The following is a 22,090-nucleotide window of genomic DNA, read 5'->3' on the forward strand; positions in this document are numbered from 1 at the left end:
GTGGAAGGCGTCTCTGGCTTTCACACCCAATTCCCTTTTGTGTGGTCTATATATTTGTATGCCCTTGCTGCCATTTATACAAAAAAGTAAAAAAATGTTTTTTTCAAATGAAAGCAAAGATATGGAAATGTATACAGACCAAATATAATCAGCTGTAATATAACTGTACGAGCAAGAATTTCAGTTTTTGTATTTTTTGCATTTTTGTCTTTATCTTTACATTCTAAACATTCCAACATAAACATTAGATGAAGACAAAAAAGTTAAAAATTAGGCAAACTAACAAAAAACTGATACATATTTAACATAAGAGCGACAATATGAAAAATGCCTTTTTGTCCCAGCTCGTACAGAATGGCTTGTTTGCTATAGATTAAGAAGAATACTAAAGTGAAGATACTACAAATATGAATTGTACATTGTGATAATTTCTGGATTAATGACTATTATAACAATAGAAAAATAATATGATATTATAATGAGTTGATATTATTGATAGAACAAATGTCAAAAGATGTTTAGGGGAAGGGTCTCCTATAAGCTTTGGCTTCAACCCATCATCCCTCTTTCTTTTTGTGTGATTTATTTATATTCCCATTTCTGTTTTTTTGTTGTTGTTGTTTTTTGTAGCTGTGGTTGAAAATCCAAGAAGCTGATTGGGTTCCTCGTACTTACCTGGAGCTCGAGGCGCTCCCCTGCATTCTCATCCTATCTGGAGCTGAACCTCAAGGAGAATCACTTCCCAGGTTGGCACGTAAAAACCACCTCTGAGAACTCAAAACAGTGAGCAGAAAGTTAGCCTTGTCTCTGTCTACATTGTTCCTGCAGGTCACTGAAGTACTGTGACCTTCGGGTGATAAGTTGCTCATATCTGCAACGTACCACGCTTGAACAAGAGTTGGGGCTAGCAGCATACCTGCTGAAGGCAGAATCTCGGTCGCCGCAGAATTCGGGCCCAGGAAGTGACCTACTGGGGAGTGACGCAGAAAAACTCAGCAGCACTGACAACGAGGAAGAGGAGGGCCAGGATAATGGTAGTTTTTGACTGTCACAGTTATCTCTTTTGTTCCTTCAGTGCTATCAATGTTTGTTCATGTGTTCCTCTTGTCTGTCCTTCTAGAAAGCTCTCCTGTCTCCTCCAACCAGCCTCTCCAGTCCAGCCCAGATATCACAGCATTAGAGACATTCCCGATACAAAGCAGCTCGTCTACGTCTCCAAACGCCCCAAAGAGCATCGTGGATACCATTCCCTCCCCCTCACGGGCTCAGCTTCCTCCCCCGCCTCCTCAACTGCCTCCCCAGGCCTCTCCTCAGTCCTTTTTATACCCTCAACCTTCATTTCATCACACAAGCCAGTCTATAGCCCAGGCGTATACTCTAACCCAACCTATTTTCCAGCCCCACATTCTGACTCAAAGCCATCCGCTGGCCCAGTCAAACTCTCAACCTTACTTCCAAGTTTCCCACCCGCCGCCTCAACCCCTGGCCCCGGTCCGCCCTAAGCGTCACCCTTCAAAGTCTACCTCTTCTAGCTCTTCGTCCCCCCGAGCCTCTTCCCCTCACCTGAGTTGCTCATGGGCGCGGGGAGTGAGCCGACCACCCTCCGTGCTCCTCCCCCGCTCGCTTTACGACATCATCACCGCCAACGATGGGAGCGGTCTTCCACGATGTACCTCCTTCCTGCCACACATGTCAGTAGCATGGGCCAGCAGCTTTAGGTGAGACTTACGTATGTACAGTGGTACTTCTCTTTACACACAAGAATTTTGATACACGAGCTTTTTACAAAAAATGTTCTTGCTTTATGAAGGAAAATACAGTTCATGAGCAGTCTCAGGGGCTGCCACTGAAGCAGGAGTCGCCAACCTTTTTCAAGCTGAGAGCTCCTTTTTTTACGAATGAGCGCAAAGGGCACTCAATTTGATATGAATTTCTGTCAGGTTTAACCCAACAGATGTACAAAACCTATAAACAAAAAGACACAAAGAATCGTGAGTATAACTTACTTGCAAGGAGAAATATCCATAGTCTACCCTAAGGCAGTCTGCTGGATACTCTGAAATATTCTTATGCTCCTTGTCTATTTATTGTGTTCGGAAGGCCCTAATTTACATAAGGTCTCCTCTGCTAAGGGAAGGGGAGTAACAAAACAAACAGTTGAGACCTGTTTATACGATAACATGTTATCTATAGCAAACAAAAACTAGGTGTGCCTGCGGTCAGAGAGGTCCCTTATCTCGCCGCAGATAAGGTTTCATCCTGTTTCCTCCTTCTTCAAACACAAGCAAGAAAGGCGCATTGTATGCAAAGAAGCTTGTGCAATAGTAGAATAACATCTTTAGAGTTTAAATCCATCATTTCCCTCCTGTTTATTCACTTTGCACTATTTCTTTTTGTCATCCAATAACTTCTTCTCTCGATTTTCAGTTACAGAATCATGTTATAGTACTCATGTTACACTTAGAGGTTAAACTTTGTCGTCTGATTCACCGTAGTCAAAAACTTCTGAAAAAAGATCTGGAAAATGTAAGGAAGTGGCATTTGCCAGGCCAAAAAGGTCCCGGCGACGACGATCTTGAGGTCTTTGCAAAAAAAATGGCGTTGTGGAGGAAGTTCTCAAAGAGCTTGAGAAAGACGCGGTCATCCTTCTCCCGGTCCTTCTCCTCTGGGGTCTTTGGGCAAACGCAGCAAGGACCCTTCTTGGCCCCGGACAATTCTGACTTGGTGGGCTTGCTGATCTCCTCCATATCGCTAAATCCCGTGGCAGGGATCCGGATCGGGATCTTCAGCTCTTTGGAGCAGTAATTGTGCAGGTATAGCTCTCGGTCTTCTGGCTGCCGCTGCCATCTGACGAGGTAGTAAGTTAGGTTGCCGTTGGGAAAAAAGGCGGCGACCATTTGACCAGCAGCTTCGTGGATGAATTTGCGTAGGCACGGGGTTCTTTGGGCACGGTCGGCAATGACAGACGAGTTCGAATTCAAATAATGTCACTCTTTGCACCAGGAATGTGCTTGTCCTCCACCCGCAGGGTAATGGCCTTGACAAAAATGGCATACTGGGTCCAGGGTTTGAGGTGGTGAATGGCGACTTTGGGGTCCGTATTATTATCCTTCGGAAGATCCACGTCCACCATGTGCCAGCTGTTGGAACCGCAGCCGTCCTGGTCGTCGAATTCGGTGATGTTCTTGAGAACGGGCCTCCTTGTAGTAGACCATAAAGCTGATAAGGCCTTTGTAATCCCGTGGATGGTAGCGCTCCCACATCAGGCGGATGGCATAGCTGGACGTGCTGTTGGACAAAATCCTGAGGACGTGGCTCACACAACTGGCTCTTTCGCCGTTATTGCGAAAGTCGCCTTCCTGGGGCTTTTCCGTGACGCTGGTTTTCTCCCACATGGTGTGGATCTCAGACATGCAGAGTTTGGTATTGAGGCGGAAGAAGAGGCGTCCCGCACGGATGGTTAGGTTGTGCTGAGTCCAGTCCCAGAGGTTGTGAAGGTGCTGGATGTTGATGTCCAGATTGCCGGCGATGACGGTGCAGTCCTTGAGGGACTGAGCGGCGTTCACCGAGTCGATGACGGAGGTGGAGCAGATTTTGTCGCATAGGCCGTTGCAGGCGCTGCACAGCATCCGATTACTCTCGTTGGTGCGGACCCGGAAGGGCAGTCGGGCATGCACTCGCCCTCGTGGATGACGAAGTGAACGTCGCTGGGCAGGTGAACTTGTGAGCAAAGGTCCATGGTGATGCAGCGCCAGCCCTCGAACTTGAAAGTGCCGGGCGGGCAGTCGGGCACGCAGCGGCCTTCGTGGTAATAATGCAGGCAGGCGGCGCATGCCGTGTCGCTGTTTGCGTGCGTGCAGCTGCCCAGACATTGGCGGTGGCAGCATTCGCCTTTTTCGGTGCATGCGTGCTTGCAACGGCTGGGACACATTAATCGTTGCCCATTCGCAGCAGCTCCACCAGGATGGAAAGTTCTTTTTCCTACCACACTGCAGCACGGTTGTATGCCGCAAACTTCCAGTGAGAGGTTTTGAAGTGACCCTGCAGCGCCCTCCAGAGTTGCAGGGTTGGAGCTCTCAGCAAGGAGTGTCAAATATGGCTTCACCACTGCCGGGTGCAAAAGCATCTCAGCGCCCGTGGGGTTCTTGGAGAAACCTGGGGAACGCCATCCCAGTTGTCTTCCTGAGAGTTCTTTTACTTTTTCTTCTTCTCTTTTGCACATTAAGGTTTTCTTCAAATAACAATAAAAACGTTGCTATAATTGCTACTATCAATTCGCCTACCGCTACCATTCTACCTGTTAGCATTCTACCTGCAGATATACAATTCCTCCTAACACTTCCAGAGTTGTGGACAATCTTCACTGGTTTGAGACGACTGCAAACTATAATTGCAGCCCCCTTTGTAGCCAGACTTCCTCTGAAAGTTTTGTTGAGGAATAACAGCTCTCCAGTAGGTACCACAGTGCTATTACAATGACGCCTAAGAACAATCAAAGCGTATGCTAAAATAGAAACATTGAAACAGTTATTTTACTCATGCTTAATTACTTTCTTACAGTGTGTCAAATGAGCTCATGTGTTTTTCTGCAATCTTTACTGCTTTTTATCAGGACCCAATCACCTGGTTCAACTAATTGGCTTTCCTATGGAGACATAAAAAGTGTATCATCGTTATCATTATGATCCGCCTGTTGCTTCTGGTGCTGCAACATTTTTCTCATGTAATCAACCAGAGTACTTTCATCATCAGTTTCCCACATATTTTTAAATAATGGTAATTCACCAAATATTACTTCATATGGTGTTAGCACATTTGTACTGGTGATGTTAATATACAGTTTTACTAATTCTAGACATTTAGTCCATGGTCTTTTGGTTTCTTCCATACACTTCCTAAGTCTGTTTTTTTATAGTTCCATTCTTTTATTTCCACTAACCCTGCACTTTATGGGTGATAAGCACAGTGATCTTTTAGGTCTATATGAAATGCCTATTTTAGTTAATTTTTTTGATTTACAAAATGTGAACCATTATCACTATAGATCTTTTCTGGAATCCCATAACATGGAATTATGTCTTGGCATAATGCTTTAGCTACTGTTAGCGCATCTGGGTGTTTTGTAGGAAAAAGCTCTATCGATTTTGAGAATGAACCTATTATCATTAAACATAACTTTTTCCCTTCACTATTGTTAAGTTCTATAAAGTCCATAAAAGGTGATTAATTACAGTTCTCTATCTTTGGAAACTGTCCTCTCTTTGGTCTTAGATTACCCTGAGCATTGTGCTTTGCACATATCAAACATGTTCTACAATTTTTTATTTTATTATTATTATTATTATTATTTTAATAGGAGTTAAAACCATAGGTTATCAATATCTGGTTTATCAATCCTACTATCCCTCCTGTTGAGACATGTCTTCCCTTGTCTCAATATTTCTGCCCATTTGTATAGATTTTTTGGTAGGATTGGTTTATCTTCTTGTCATTTACAGATTCCATCTTTTAGGTGTACTCCTTTTCTTTTCCAGAGTTCTTGCTCTGGTTTAGGCGATTGTTGTTGCATTTCTTGTAGTATTTTGTTTTTTTTAAGGCATTTTCTGTTAGACTTAGAACTGTTATTTCTCGTTGTGCAGCTTGTTTTGCTATTTTATCTGCAAATGCATTGCCCTTTGAAACTGGGTTTGTTTCTGGTGTGTGGGCCACACATTTACATATAGCTAACTGTTTTGGCAGCTGCACTGCTTGTAATAGTTCTGTTAGCAGTTTTGCATGTGTCACTGGTTTTCCTGTTGATGTTATCATACCTCTATTTTTCCAGTGTTGTGCAAACGTGTGAGTTGTTGCATAGGCATACTGGCTATCTGTGTATATTGTTGTTGTTGTTCTTTCATAAGTTTGCAGGCTTCTGTTAGGATCACTAATTCTGCAGCTTGAGCTGAACAATGTTGAGTTAATGCTTCTGCCTTTAATACTTTATCATGTGTTACTACAGCATAGCCTGTCCTCCTTTTTCCTGTTTCATCTTTCTTTCCTACGAAACAATACTTTCTCTGTTATTTTAGCCTTTTTTTCTTTTGTTCACGTTTTGTTTCCTTTCTTCTTTAAGTTAAATGACCATGTAAACATTATTTTTTATCCATGCAGATATATTTTTAAATTCTCATGATCTGTCTCAAGATAATTAATCTGCTATTTTTAAATTCCTATGATCCTACCTCCTCAACCTCAATCAGTTTCTCGTTATCTTCTGAAAACACTCCTTCCATAGAAATTGTTTCTTTTTAACTATAAGTCAGCATTTGTTACGTATTTATTAATCATTTGTTAATTGTAACATGCTTATACTTAAAAATTAAGCGTGGCTTATTTCACCTTCTCTTGAAGGACTTTTTATCAGTTGTCCTCCTAGGGGATCTTGTTCTTGGCGCTAAACTCATCAAAATTCCAAACCATCACACTGTCTAAACATCAAAAATCTCAAAAATGCCAAATGGAACTCAACGTCAAATCTTTTTTAATTGTCATTTCCTCTCTCTTCAATCATAATCAACTATCTTTTCTCATTGATTCAATATAAAACAACATATACTTGTCACTAATAAATTGCCTTATCAACTCGCATTGTATTATATTATATTATTATCATAATCTTCGGTTTGCAATAGTCTTTTCTCTTTGCAGCCCCTTAATATCCTTAGAGATTAAGAGCTATACAAATAAACATGACGTTATCTGAATTAATACTTAATACTGTGTGTATTTTTTTTCCTTTTAAAAACAAAGCACATCTCATTTAGAGATTAAAACAGAAAATTTAATTTCCAATCTCACGATTTCTTTTTCTGTGTTAATAAGTCGTTATTTTCAAACTTATTTCAAAATTTTGATTATTTGAAATGACTCAGATTTCCTGCTCTTTACTATGCAATATTCTTTTTCTTTCCCTGGTTCTACTAATATATCATCTACATAAGTTAATAGTTCGCTCTTATTTAGAGGCTCGAAACTTACTTGAGAGTAAATTCTTGGACTTTCACAATACCCTTGAGGTAATCTGGTGTAGGTATATATTTTACCTTTAAACGTAAATGCAAACCAAAATTGATTGTCTTTATGCACTGGTACTGAGAAGAATGCGTTGCTTATATCTACCACTGTGAAATATTTTGCCTTTGGGTTCAGTGAGTTCAATAGCGTGTGTGGATCCACCAAACAGGGACCTTTGGATCACTGTATTATTTACTGCTATCAAATCCTGAACAATTGTCCATCATGTTGATGGGGGTGCCTCATTTACAGGAAATATCGGTGTGTTTACGGGCGACTCAGCACATTCTATTAGTACTCCCGCCTTCTTTAGATCTTCTATTATTGGTTTTATTCGTTCCATTGCATCTGGTCTTAAAGGATATTGTTTTATTCTGGGCCGATGTTCTGTTTTGGGTCTTATTATTATAGGTTGTGCTCCTTTTACTAGTCCTACATCTGTGGGTCCCTGGGACCATAGTTTATTAGGAATTTGTTTTAATAGCTCCTGCTGTTCCTTAGTAAAGTAAATGTGTCATTCCTTCTTTTTTTTCAGATGTACTCCTGAGTTTACTATTATAGTCCAGAATAATGACTTCCTGGATAGTCCAGTAGAATCGCTGAACCATGTGTTAACGCCTGTTGCTACCCAGTACCGTACATTTTCTCCTCTGTAATATTATTTGTGTATAAATATTGTGGTATTTCTTTCTTCTTCTTCTTCTAAAGCAAAACAACATATTATGTCCATGCTTATTAGCATTTAATTAGATATTCATAATTTTCTTTTATATTAGTAGCTTTTCTATAAAAGTAATGTTATAAATGGTAAATGGTCTGCATTTATACAGCGCTTTTCAAGTCAACGAAGACCTCCAAAAGCACTCTATAATGTGCTTCACTCTCACCCATTTGCTTTTTTAGTCATCTAGACTTAACACAATTCAATGTTGAAAAAGTAAAGTTATTTGTCCCAATCTATGGTATTACGGTTAGTCTCACTTAATTTTCAACCAATTATCTTTTTTGATATTTAATTAACTTTCCCCTTTATGTTTCTCTTTTTTTTTTTGTATGCTCCTTTTCTTAATATTTATTTTCTTTTCCCTTTATACCTTCTTTTACTTACTCTTATCTTTCTGTATTTGTAACTTCCCTACCTGTTCTGCCAACAATCCATTCTCAACATAACATTCCTTCCTTACACGCTCTCTCACAATAGCTTTTTAGCTCACTAGTTTAATGCGAAAATGACGTTTAATCATCTCACTTAATTTTAATTTTTTCCTTCAAACCAATTAAATCTACTATTTTAGCTTCACTTATTTAATGTGAAATTCACATATATTGATGTGCAACAAGTAATATTACTCATTTGTATTCCACTCAATACATTTTTCCTCCATATTCATTGAAAATAAATTATTTATTAACGCTTTTTCAATACTTTTTGTATAAAAATGCCTTTATCTCAAATTAATTTATTCCAATTCACTCAATTAGATTTTTCCTAGTCTTCCCAGTCCTTATTTTACCAATTTTTTTTACTGAAAACAGGAATATCTTATCTTTTTCTGTATTATTCTGTCATTATCTTGAATTAACGCATCTAAAATAACTCACTCATTTTTTCCCTAAATTTCTCAGTTTTTAATTTATCGATTTTCAACTAAAAAATTCGGACCGCAAGAAAAAAAATCTCCAGAACCATCTGTGGTGCCTGTGTTAAACACCCTTATGGTGAACACCTAATCCTCAAAAAATCTACTTTTTCCAACTCCTTTAATCTGTTCTATCAATTCTTCTTAAATATCACTCTTTAAACAATCTCAGCTCTTTTGAAAACGTACTTTTTTTAGCGTTTAGCTTTCTTTTTGACAAGTAAGACAGACAAACATATAACATAAGACATACACAGGGCCCAAACAATCAAACTTCTAATAAATTTAACAAAATTTGGTGATTTAGGTTTCTTATTTTTTCTTTATACAGTATGTTTTCTAAGTTTAAAACCTGTTCTTCAAATTTCTCATGGCGAGTTTTGAAAAGATATTCTTCCTCTTCCTCATTTTTATCCTTTAGCTTTATCTCTATCTCAAATTTCATTTCAGGCTTTGGTCCTGGTTCCGGGCCTAGTCATGCACTCTGATAGTCTTGTGGGGAAGAGTTGCCTCTGCAATTTATAGCAATATGCCCTTCCTTCCCACAAGACCAACAGGTTCTAGGTTTATTGCTTGCACGTGATCCAAAACCTCTGCCTCTACCTCTAGATTGTTGAAAGAACACTGTGGTTCCTTCATCTTCTTGGTAGAAAATTGTTGATGGCTTCTTCTCCCCTTTCTTACTTTTGATCACTTTCTCAGCATGGAGGGCATGATTTATGTATTCTGCAAGTGTTCCTCCATTCATGCTTCTATAGTGGCGATTTACCCATCCACTAATCTCTGGTAAGGAGCCTGAGTGCAATGCATTTTTTAATTGTTGTTTATAGGGGCCCTCGTCAGCTCCATCACCAGGTTCTAACCCACTATGTGCCCTAAACACCTTTTCCATTCTTACTCTGTATTCATCAAATGGCTCATCTGGTTTTTGTTTACATCTCCCTATTTCAGTGTAATTTGCTCTTTTCCTGTATTTAGTTCTGATTCTTTCTAGGAGAGGGGTCACCTGTTGTGTCAATCGTTCAGATTCGGGTGCAAGTATCACGGGAGGGTTAGCGTCATTAGTTGGAGAGTATGCTACTTTTACGTGGAACCAATCTGGCCCTAATTGTGTCATCCAAACTTGCTGTACTTCCATTCCGTTTAGATGATAAGATCGCCTTAGATTTTCTATCTGCGTTATGAATTCCTCTACATCCTCTCTCTCCTGTCTTGGCCTCCTTTCACCTTCCTCTCGCTGTCCTGCTATTTTTATCCAGACTTGTGTCTGTTCATAACATTCTTTTCTCATCTTATTATTTTTCTGTTTGCATTTGTTTCTTATTTTTTGTTGTAGTTCTCTAATGCCTGCTGTGGACAACTTCCCATTAAAGTTATATTGTTTTATCCAGTAACATAGGGGTTCTATTGCTGAGGAATCTTCCTTTTCAATAACTTTCCAGTCTTTGCACGAAAAATCTTCTAAAAGCTTCTGTTTTACTTTACTTTGCCCCTTTCCCATTTTTAGAACTAAATTTGGACTCAGTGGTTTTTAATACCTAGTGTATTCTAACACTGAGTTTCTCTTTCAACAGGATGGTGATAAATAACCTTTTGTGGTAAAACTCACTTCAACCTATGCAGGTGGAATTTTCTTGCATACATGCATCCACAAAGGCTCACCATTTATTCCCTGTTGCTTTGGTATAAAATACAATTACCTAGTGGTAATAGTATTTTCTTTCACACTCACTTTCACTCTTTTTGAAGAACAAAGAACTTCCCTTGAGTTCTTTTTAAACAGAGAGGAACCCTTGCCCTTTTACTTAGACAGGGATGTGATTTTTCCGCTAATTCGCGGAATTCCGCTTTTTTTATCTCCAAAAATAAAATTTTAAAATTTCCGGTGTTTTAATTGGTAAAAAAAAACGATTTCGTCTCGACAGCATGCCATTTGAGTGTTTCCGTAACTGAAATGAAACGTACTTGCGATTGGTTGAAGTCTCGTGTTGACCAATAAACGCGCTTGTTATAGGAGTGTGCCATTGTTCATTTCTCACACGTTTTTGCCGGGTGTTTAAAGAAAGATGTCCGTGATCGAACGCAAAGATGCTCCGCGAGCTAAAGAAATTGATAAGATTGTAAAAAACAAGTTTCGATGGGACTGGTTGGAGAAGGAATTATCTACGAATGTTGGAAAGAAGACTGTGACGAATTTGTTCAATGACTTTATTCGGAAGATCGATCGTGCCGGGAAAGCACTTTGCATTTGGTGTCATGATACCATCGACTATGGTGGGAGAGGTTTCAAAGCTCTTGAAAGTCACGCAAAGAGCAAAAAACACGTGAAAGAACTCCAGTCAAGAACGACAAATTATTCCATCGCTGGAAGTTTCGGTGCCCAAACGAAAACTCCAAAACTTTACGGCCTCCATCCCTTATTGACATCACAATCGGAAGCGGTAATAAAGAGACGTGATCCACCCCAACAACCTGTACCAGTTGCTGATAGAGTCGTGAATTTTGAGGTAGGTGGTAAACTTTTCAAATTTATTTGACAGTTTTCCCATTTTTTTCGAAAATATTATAACGTAATAAAAATGGCCATAAATATTTAACAATTACAATAATAGATTTTCATGTGTACATTACACCAACACTTTACTGTAGGGCCTATACTTATTGTACTTTCATTTATCAAATACTTGGATACGCTGCTATTAAAGAAATAAATTATTACATTTAAAATATGATTTAGGAAATTTAAAAATAACCATCTTCTTTACAATTAAGATAGTGGCGTTGGGGAAATGTTTTTTAATGTGACTGATTTTGAGTTGACTTAAACTGTAATTTTATATGGGATAGTTCAATATACATTGAAAATTTATGCTGTTGTCTTGTCTATTTCTTTGTCATCTGAGTGCATTGAAAGTACTTAAAAAAACCCATGAGCTCCGGGGGGGGCTTCGCCCCACTTTTCCCCCCACCAGGGCACTGCCCTGGTCCTACCTGGTTTCCCCCCCCCCCCCCCCCCAGCTAGCAATCACACACCCCCCCCCCCCCCCCCGCTAATTTTCAGATAATTTCACTTTGGTCAAATCACATCCCTGCTTAGAGGAACCCTTGCCCTCTTACTTAAAGAACTTCCCTTGAGTTCTTTTTGAAACGGAGAGGAACCCTTTCCCTCTTACTTAAGACTTCACTTATTGAAACATGAATATTTTGTTTGTTTGTTTGTACATGATTCAATTGTTTGTTTGTTTGTTTGTAAATGATTCAAATTGAATCTTTTCTTCCGGCGCCGTCACGAATGGCAGCCACTCCAGCAGCTCCCGTGTTATTTTCGATTGTTCTCGATTGTTCTCAGCTCAGGGATGCTGCTGGAAATGTGAATTTCCCTTCGGGGATGAACAAAGTATCTATCTATCTATCTATCCATCTATCTGTGTCTTAAGTCTTACTGGCCACGTTTCTCTTTTACCTAATAGTGCCTAGGATTGTTAGGATTTATTTTCTTAACTCTGTTTTGAATTCTTCACACTCATACCCTTTTACTTTAGTCACATGCATTCCTTTTTAAAATAAAAGTTTTACTCACAGTTCTCTGAGTCCTTGGACTTTCCGTCAACCTTCGGATCCCAACTTGTAAGGAAAAGGACCAGTCCCGAAAAGGGTCTTAATGCTGTGGCCACAGACTTGCCTGGATCTTTACTCACACGCTGGGATCGTCAGGTATCTTGGAATCCGGCTCTCGAAGGACCAAATAAATGTCAGGTTTAACCCAACAGATGTACAAAACCTATATACAAAAAGACACAAAGAATCGTGAGTATAACTTACTTGCAAGGAGAAATATCCATAGTCTACCCTAAGGCAGTCTGCTGGATACTCTGAAATATTCTTATGCTCCTTGTCTATTTATTGTGTTCGGAAGGCCCTAATTTACATAAGGTCTCCTCTGCTAAGGGAAGGGGAGTAACAAAACAAACAGTTGAGACCTGTTTATACGATAACATGTTATCTATAGCAAACAAAAACTAGGTGTGCCTGCGGTCAGAGAGGTCCCTTATCTCGCCGCAGATAAGGTTTCATCCTGTTTCCTCCTTCTTCAAACACAAGCAAGAAAGGCGCATTGTATGCAAAGAAGCTTGTGCAATAGTAGAATAACATCTTTAGAGTTTAAATCCATCAATTTCTAACGTAACAACTCATCAAGTTATTACTATGTTGTTACTATATAGAGTAGAGTACAGTACCTGTATTCTGCAGCAAATTTGTTTTGATTACATCTTTTTAATCACATTTTGTAGCATTTCTTTTTGTGACCTTAGACATGAGTTTCAGAAAGAGAAACAATACGGCAGGCATGTCCAAAAACCGGCCTGGGGACAAGTTAAAGCCTGTGATCAAATTTATACTGGCCTGTGGCCTCTGTCATAAAGTTAGTAATGTTGACCGCAGTAAAAAATACATTTTTACAAATATATATATATATATATATATATATATATATATATATATATATATATATATATATATATATATATATATCATTATTTCACCAAATGATGGCAGTGGCAATCTGGCCACCTTTCCCTTGGCTTTGTGTGAGAACTTTAACACACCCTATTTTTGACATGGCAACTGTAATTAAAGGAGGAGGATGACAATTGAAACAAAGCAAGAAAGAAAGAAAAACACGAAGGCGGTGTTCTTGTGAGTGACCAAGCCAAGTAGTACAATCCAGAAGCTGCGAGTGCTGATAACAAAACTTGGGAAAAATTTACCAGTGCTTGGCTGCAATAATTTCGAGGGGAAGTTATATTCCTATTGCAAAAAACAGCATCTACAAAGGGGATTATAGAGGTGCTGGCCAAGTAGGAGGAAGTTGCTGCTTTCGTTGAAAAAAACCATCCAGACAAAGTGGCAACTGGTCTCATGACAGCTCTCTTTAATGACACTTGCCTTACGCATTTCCCTAACATATTGAAGCGGAGGCAGGGACAAATCATCTTGGTTAGGTTTCTTTTCAAAAGAATTGTAGAAAGTGATAGAGTTGCGAGTCAAGCTGAAAGGGCAAAACAAAGTGATTAATAAAAAATAAAACAGGCAGTATTTTCTTTTTTAGATGTGCTGTAAAAATGTTGTGAGGTACACATTCATTTAAAGTTACAGTGTTTTTAGCTATTTAGGGTAATTTTTATCCTTTTGAGACATTGGGAAAGGGCCAATTAGTTTTTATTTCATATTGGGAAAATGTGGGGCAGCACGGCGGCGCAGTGGTTAGCGCGTGTGCGGCACTGTTCTAAGGTCTCGGGAACCTCCTGTGTGGGTTCAAATCCAGCTACAGGACTTCCTGTGCGGAGTTTGTATGTTCTCCCCGTGCTTGCGTGGGTTTCCTCCGGGCACTCCGGTTTCCTCCCACATTCCAAAGACATGCATTTCAGGTGGATTGGCCAGTCCAAATTGTCCCTAGGTGTGAATGAGCGAGCGAGTTGTATATCCCTGTGTGCCCTGCGATTGGCTGGCAACCAGTTCAGGGTGTCCCCTCCCACTGCCCGATGATTGCTGGGATGGGCTCCAGCACCCCCGCGACCCTACTGAGGATAAGCGGTGCAGCTAATGAGATGAGATGATGGGTAATTTTTATCCTTTTGAGACATTGGGAAAGGGCCAATTAGTTTTTATTTCATATTGGGAAAATGTGGGGCAGCACCGCGGCGCAGTGGTTAGAGCGTGTGCGGCACAGTTCTGAGGTCATAAGATCGAACCTCCTGTGTGGAGTTTGCATATTCTCCCCGTGCTTGCGTGGGTTTCCTCCGGGCACTCCGGTATCCTCCCACATTCCAAAAACATGCATGTAAGGTTAATTGGCTGGTCCAGTTGTCCCGAGGTGTGACTGAGCGAGCGAGTTGTCTGTCCCTGTGTGCCCTTCGACTGCCTGGCAACCAGTTCAGGGTGTCTCCTGCCCACTGCCCGAAGATGGCTGGGATGGGCTCCAGCACCCCCTGCGACCCTGCTGAGGATAAGCGATGCAGAAAAAGGATGGATGGATGGATGGATATACAGAAACTTGACAAAAGCGTTTGACATTGGGGGTTGCAGATAATATTGCACATTTTAAACCATATTTTTTCTTTTTATATTTCTTTTTTTTTAAATGGGGTAACATGTCGATCTGAAGCACACTGTATTTTTTACTTTACTAGAAATAATTCTTAAAATAATAAAAACATCATGAGATAATAAAACTGATATTTGAAATAAGAAAGAAAATATTTGTCATTGGTGCAAAAAATGTATTCTTGATTTGCCTTTTTTTGCTTGGTTGTTTTCCTTATTTTACTACATTTTTCTGTATTGATTTTTGATTGTGTTCTATTAATTAAAACTGAGCACGCTTTTTTATTGGCTCCACTACTTTTGGCAAGTATAAACAGGTGTGAAATACTTTCCACTTAGATTTTAGCCTGTATGTGTTGCCATGTCAGTTTAATCTACCCAGATTTATCATAACCCTTAGCTATCCTAAAATTAGAATCGTCTTTACTGTAATTGACAACAATATTGTTTACAACGAAATTAGACATGGCACTACAGAATAGACTTAAATATCATAAAAATGTAATGCTAGTATAAATAGGCAAATATATTTACAATGTAGTGCTTGGAGACGTGCCTAAGTTTTAAGTGCATAAGAACAATATCCATCCATCCATTCATCATCTGCATCGTTTATCCTCAGTAGGGTGGTTGGGGTGCTGTAGCCCACCCCAGCTATCTTTGGGGAGTGGACAGGGAACACCCTGAACTGGTTGCCAGCCAGTCGCAGGGCACACAGAGACAGACAACTCTCTTGCTCATTCACACCTAGGGAAAATTTGGACTGGCCAATTAACCTGACATGCATGTTTTGGGGAATGTGGAAGGAAACCGGAGTGCCCGGGGAGTCTGCACTAGCTGGAATTGATCCCTGAACCTCCGCACTGTGGGGCTGCATGCTGACCACCCAGTCACCATGCTTCCCCCATAAGAACAGTAGTGCAAAAAAAAGCGTGCAATGACATTTAGCAGAAACATAATTCCAAAATTAGTCATGAAATAAGATATCAATACTCATTTTTATACATAGGCAAAATATTTATTGTTTACATTCTTGTGTGCTTGTTTAGGGTGTTGATGACCTTTCGGAAGAAACTGCCTCTGAGCCTGTTAGTCCTAATTTTAAAGGAACTGCAGCATCTGCTAGAAGTAAAAAAGAAAGGGGCTACACTCAGAGGCGGTACCAAGGGGGGCAGAGGTGGACACGCTCTGCCCACCCGAAAAAAACAGAATGTAGTGGTGAGGGCAGTCTGAAAAAAAGAAAAAAGACAAACAAAAGAAAAGAAAAAAAGAGGAAATTGAGCAAGAAAAAAGTAGTCAAATGTCCATGCTGATGAATAAGTACAGGTGGCATAATTGATCTAAACACACTCGGAGAAAAAAACGTTGTTTTTTTTGTGTAAAGGCCTTTGTTGAGTAAGATGATGACATGCACAGAACAGTCGCTATACTACCGCCAGTGGACGGTCCCACGTGCTTACCACATGGATAGCAGCAATCGCACTGAAGGGCGCAGTGACAACTTTCACCCTCGTCGCCTACTCCTCAGCGGACCTCCACAGGTAACTTATGCCTTTTGGTCAAAATCTTGCATATTTATTTACCTTCTTTTGGCTACGATGTAATTTGCTAGGTGGGTAAGACAGGCGCTTATCTGCACTTTCTGGGTATTTTGTCTCGGATGCTTATCAGGCTCATGGAAGTGGACATTTACAATGAAGAGGAGATCCACTTGAGTGAGTAAAAGAAGCAGGTGTGAATCAACTGTTACATACTTGGATTAAAGTGATGTCTGTGCAATGGTTATGTGGAACTAGATTTACAATCGAACGGCGTTCAGTACAAACCACCCAATGCCTCGTTACCGGACCCAGCCATCATGAAGACTTTGCTCTTTGACTATACCGTACATGACCCCAAATATGATGACATCAGCTTAGTCTATAACCCTGGTTATAAACCAGGTTCTGATGGTGAGCCCTCCATGACCAAAACATGTATATTTACATATGAAGATTAATTACATAACAGTATGCAATTATGTAAAGTGTTTATTTTGCCTTTTAGCCAACCTCGTGCAACAGGATGAAGTGTGCCTCCGAAGACGCACAACCAGAATCAAACTGTCCAAGTACGCAGCCTTCAACACTTACCACCATTGTGAACAGTGTCACCTGTACTTGGGCTTCAACCCCAGATACCAGGTCAAATATAATTATAAATAATTCATGTTTTTGGTTTTCAAAATCTGGAAATGTCAAGATTTATTTCTCCATTCTAGATGTATGAATCCACACTTCATGCGTTCACATTCACCCATTTGCTACTTGGGGAAGAAATCCAGTTGTACTTCATCATACCCAAGTCCAAAGAGCACTACTTCAGTTTCAACCAACCAGGAGGACAGTTAGAGGGGATGCGATTGCCTCTCGCTGCAGACCGGGTGAGTCAGTAAACTGTAATGTTTATTTTGGAATCCTAGATGGTGCTGGTGGTCACGCATAACCTTGCCAATAGGAGCACTTTTTTTTGTACTCGGTTTATCAGAATATACGTGTAATTGCTGAACCGATTTATTTATTCATTTGAATATAAAACTGAGACATAGTTTTCAAGATTTCCTGATCAACTAAAACATGGGCTTTATTTGTCGTTAAAAGTTGATAGTATATATATTTTCTCCATTCGGTATTTATTAACAATACCCAATTGGGTTCAAAGAGCTTATTTTCCCCCCTGACCGCGTCTATCTGTTCCTATTTTACTTTTTGCAACGCTCTTCAGGACACGCAACACATTGGGTAGGAGAAAAGGGAGAGGGGGAAGGCTTAAATATACTGAGATTTCTCTGGTTAAAATAATCTATTGGTTTATAACAAAAAAAGTCAATTATTTCCTCTTTTGTTCAAAATAGAGCCCAGATTGCATCAAAAGTCCAATTTTTACTCCCACTACGGGGCGCCATGAGCACGGCCTCTTCAACCTTTATCACGCTATGGACGGAGCCTCGCATCTCCACATCCTGGTAGTCAAAGAGTACGAAATGGCCGTCTACAAGAAGTATTGGCCCAACCATATTCTTCTGGTGTTGCCTCCTGTCTTCAATGGAGCTGGGATCGGTGCCTATCTTATGATCACACAAAACACAGTTTTTTTTTCCTCTAGTGCATTTTTAAAAAGTGCTTGTTTTTATTTACTAGGAGCTGCTCACTTTTTGATCAAAGAGCTCTCATACCACAATCTAGAGCTGGAGCGCAGTCGGCGGCAGGAGGGAAGCGGGCCCACCAGCGATGTTTGGCCCTTCATCGTCCTGGCCGATGATTCATGCGTGATGTGGAATGTCATCGACTTCAACGCTCGAAAGCAAGTGCTCACACTCTTCCTAACAGTGCTTTTTAAAGTCCAATAAGGGTTATACTCAGGGGAGTAACCAAGGGGGGTAGTGGGTGGGAAGCACCCACCCATGGACAAGCTCTGCCCACCCAAAGAAAACAGGATGTAGTTGTGAGGGTGTTCTGTAAAAAAAGAAAAAAGACAAACAAAAGGAAAAAGGAAGTGAAAATGAGAGAAAAAAAAATCTACCAAGAAAAAAAGCACAAAGAAACAAGCAAGGACACAAAAGAAGAAAAGGAAAAGGAGAAAAAACTGGATAAGAACTGAAAAAAGTAAGAAAATTAGGAAAAATCAAGGAAAATAAAAAGCTACGAAAAAGGAGGAAAAACAAATCAAGCAAGAAAAGGGGTAAAAAAAGCTCGGAGAAAACGGAACAAAAGAAAAATAGGGTAAAATAGAAGAAGAAAACAAGCAAGGTCACGGGGGTGCTGAAGCCCATCCCTTTCTTCGGGCAGTGGGCAGGGGACACCCTGAACTGGTTGCCACAGGAACAGACAACTCACTCGCTCATTCACACCTAGGGACAATTCGGACCGGCCAATTAACCTGACATGCATGTTTTTGAAATATAGGAGGAAACCGGAGTGCCCGGATGCAAGCACGGGGAGACCATACAAACTCCACACCGGAGGTTCGATCTCATGACCTCAGAACTGTGCCGCACATGAGCTAACCACTGCGCCCCTGTGCTGGCCATTAAAAGGCATATATATATATATATATATATATATATATATATACATACATACATAATGTGTGTGTGTGTATTATACATACAAATATGAATTAAAGGATAACATTTTTCATCAGAACACATCATTTATAAATTTTAAAGGTATATTAAGTTTTGAAAGTAAAACGAATGTAAAAAAAAAAGTCGGTAGGTTCACTCCGAGCGTCAGTAAAATACCGTAAATTCCGGACTATAAGGTGCACCTGATTATAAGCCGCACCCCCCACATTTCGGGGGGACCGGTATATTAGCCGCATTTATCCACATTGGGAACAGAAGTCCTTTTTAACTGAACAGTTTTATTGGTGAGAACTTGTATAGATTTGATGTTTCTCTGTTGCTTGCTAATTATGAGACATTTTATACTACACCTCTGAGCCACTAGGTTCAAACGCTTGTTTTCAATGGAGGGGCTGAATCAAGGTACTGACCTGATGGGGTTTGGGGTTTTTAAGGGTTATTGATCTATCTTCGTTATTCATTATCCATTATCCGTTATCGGTCAGTTCATAATACGCTACAAAGCCTAGGAGCCGGGACACTTACTCTCAGCCAAAAGGCCAAGCTAAGGTCCTAGCCCTAAAGCCTTGCTGCGATCATTGCGAATGCACCGTTCCCGGAGAGTCACACGCCTACACATCTAGATTTTCATAACCGGCTGATTGAACGGAAAATGATACCGGTTCTTATCATTTGATGCAGACCTGCAAAGTCCAGGTACCAGTTGAAAGTAATCCAAGGGAAAAAAAGTGTATATTTCCAAAGGTAAGGGTGGGAAAAATATATATGCACCTTTGTCTGCGGTGTCCACAAACACTCACCTTTACTGGTCCCAATTTCCCATAATCCCCCGCATCTGTTACACCCCTCTTTTTAAATGGTCAGTGAAAGACTTATCAGAACAAGTGTCCAAAATAAATACAAATAAATACATGACAAAAATATACAGTTGCAAATACATATTATACATGGTTACACATTTTTACGAAGAAAGACGGTACACCGAGAGAGTTTTCAAAGCTTTAATAATAATAATATAACTTTCATCCCAAACCGTGCCTGTGAAAGAGTGTAATAATCTGTGAAGCCCTTTGAGACTCTTCGTGATTTAGGGCTATACAAATAAAAATGACTTGACTTGAACGGTACCACCACGCTACTCCTAACACACTCGCAGGGCTCAAAGCGTAGCTGTTAAAATAAAGCTGTGCCGCAATAATTGATAAAGAATATAGAACAATAAACCTTACAAAACGTACGTCTTCAATGGCGTCTTCCTCACAGATGCAATGTACCTCGGCGCACAATTCCACCGGTCTAGATTTTACCTTTTGTACTCTGTGCCGCTGGTGTTCGTTAGAAAAATTACTTAAATAAGCCGCATCACTGAATAAGCTGCAGGGCTGAACATTTGGGGAAAAATATGCGGCTTATGGTCCGGAATTTACGGTATGTACAGTACATAAAATCTCTACCGCTAGAGGGAGCCAATGTTCCGTTAATGATAAGGAAACAAAACAGGCTGGCTTGATTTTTTTTTTTAATGCTTTTTCTGGACAAGGCATCGTTTCAAACAGAATCGCCATGGAACAACCAAATAACAATACAAAGCAATCAAGTTCCCAGGAGCAGACTGTGCCATAGAAATACAGAGAGAAAAGTAATGTAAAATAAATGAAATAAAGAAAAATAATAATTATGACGTGTTTAACTCAAGTCATGTTAAACTCAATACAAGGTTGATAATCCTATGTACATTTAAAATATTTACGGCATTGTTTGTTAAACTTAAAGATTCAACCACAACAAAAACAAAATTGCTGGCACAATAAAAAAGAAAAAGAAAAAAACAAGAAAAAAAGCAGGAAATTTGTTTGGGGGGAAAACAAGAAAAAAACGAAAATAGGACAAATACAGGTTTTTAGGGGTCTTTTGATCAGTTTTTTACCAATAATTATACCAATTATAATGTAATATGCATTAAATAATTAAGATTTTGTGAAAGCTATTATATTACTGAATTATAGTAGCATTCATGTTTTTTTACAATCTAGTAAACTTTTAACTTCTTTAACCTTTTTATACCAAGCAACTTTAAAGTCAAGCAACTAGAATCCCTATGTGGCACAACAAAATGTACATTTAAAATATTGACTTCAGTGTAATAAGAGTTATTAATGTCATAATAGTTGTGCCCCCACGGTAGCTGATTAGTGCGTCTGCAGCAAGGTTCTGAGGTCATGGCATCAAATCCAGCTACCAGCCTGCCTGTGCTGAGTTTGCATGTTCTACCTATGCTTTCGTGGGTTTACTATGGGCACTCTGGTGTCCTTCCACATTCCAAGAAACATGCATGTCAGGTTCATTGGCCAGTCAAAATTGTCCCTAGGTGTGAATGAGTGAGTGAATGGTTGTCTTTGTGTGCCCTGCGACTGGCTGACAACCAGTTTAGGGTGACCCGTGCCCACTGCCTATGGATAGCCGAGATGGGCTCTAGTGCTCCCGTGACCCTAGTGAGGTCGGTGCCGATAATGGATGGATAGTTGTGCCTCCCCCCATGCATTTGAGTTCTGCAAGATGCATGATGATTTAATACTTTTCTGTTTTATGTGTTTGCTGCAAGTAGCGGTCCAGTGGAACACTCCGCATCACTGAAGCAGGTCTTGCAGCACATGGAAGGCTGCCCGGAGTTGGCTCACTATGGCCTGTGCGGGATCAAGAAGTGGAGCAGTCGTGTTATCGCAGGTTAGTATTTGTTTGTTCAAATCAGTAGACATAAAAAAAAACTCTATCTGCTGTGTTCTTAATTCTTTACTTGTAATCAGGAGTGGGAAATATTTTCAAAGAAACATTTTTTAAATCAGTTTAATAAAAACTTAACAGTCATAGTGCAAAAACAGTTACATGTAGCTTGTGACTAACTTGCTAAAACAAATTGAATTGAATTGTCTTTATTGTCACTGATAATAACTTTGTGAAACATTGTATGCAACAAGATTAGACATGGCTTTCCAGGGTAAACATGTAATTTTTTGGTTTGAACAAATTTATTGACACTAATAACAGCAAACAAACAATGTGAGGTTTGGACAACCCTTCTCGACAACCTTAACAGCAATCAAGCATATTCACAATTTCGTTATGTCTGGCAATATGACAATTTAAAAAAAATTCTGACATTTTTAAC

At 39.8% G+C, this 22,090-nt stretch overlaps 1 protein-coding gene and 1 pseudogene across 1 annotated transcript in view; one reads left to right on the top strand and one right to left on the bottom strand.

Annotated features, from left to right (window-relative positions):
• The window catches only part of greb1 (growth regulating estrogen receptor binding 1), a 79,722-nt gene that overhangs the window by 33,548 nt on the left and 24,084 nt on the right, over window positions 1-22,090 (top strand). Inside the window, exons 21-31 of the mRNA XM_088334776.1 lie at window positions 631-746; window positions 829-1,034; window positions 1,121-1,718; window positions 16,183-16,339; window positions 16,411-16,513; window positions 16,595-16,750; window positions 16,845-16,981; window positions 17,059-17,220; window positions 17,692-17,896; window positions 17,978-18,140; window positions 21,530-21,648. Coding sequence (XP_088190902.1) covers window positions 631-746; window positions 829-1,034; window positions 1,121-1,718; window positions 16,183-16,339; window positions 16,411-16,513; window positions 16,595-16,750; window positions 16,845-16,981; window positions 17,059-17,220; window positions 17,692-17,896; window positions 17,978-18,140; window positions 21,530-21,648 — 2,122 coding nt within the window. The remainder of the gene's footprint in view (window positions 1-630; window positions 747-828; window positions 1,035-1,120; window positions 1,719-16,182; window positions 16,340-16,410; window positions 16,514-16,594; window positions 16,751-16,844; window positions 16,982-17,058; window positions 17,221-17,691; window positions 17,897-17,977; window positions 18,141-21,529; window positions 21,649-22,090) is intronic.
• Window positions 2,496-4,310, bottom strand: LOC148368074 (insulin-like growth factor 1 receptor pseudogene; annotated as a pseudogene).

The sequence above is a fragment of the Urocampus carinirostris genome, chromosome 4 (assembly GCF_059441175.1).
Source record: "Urocampus carinirostris isolate Australia breed hairy pipefish chromosome 4, RoL_Ucar_1.0, whole genome shotgun sequence".
NCBI classification, from domain to species: domain Eukaryota; kingdom Metazoa; phylum Chordata; class Actinopteri; order Syngnathiformes; family Syngnathidae; genus Urocampus; species Urocampus carinirostris.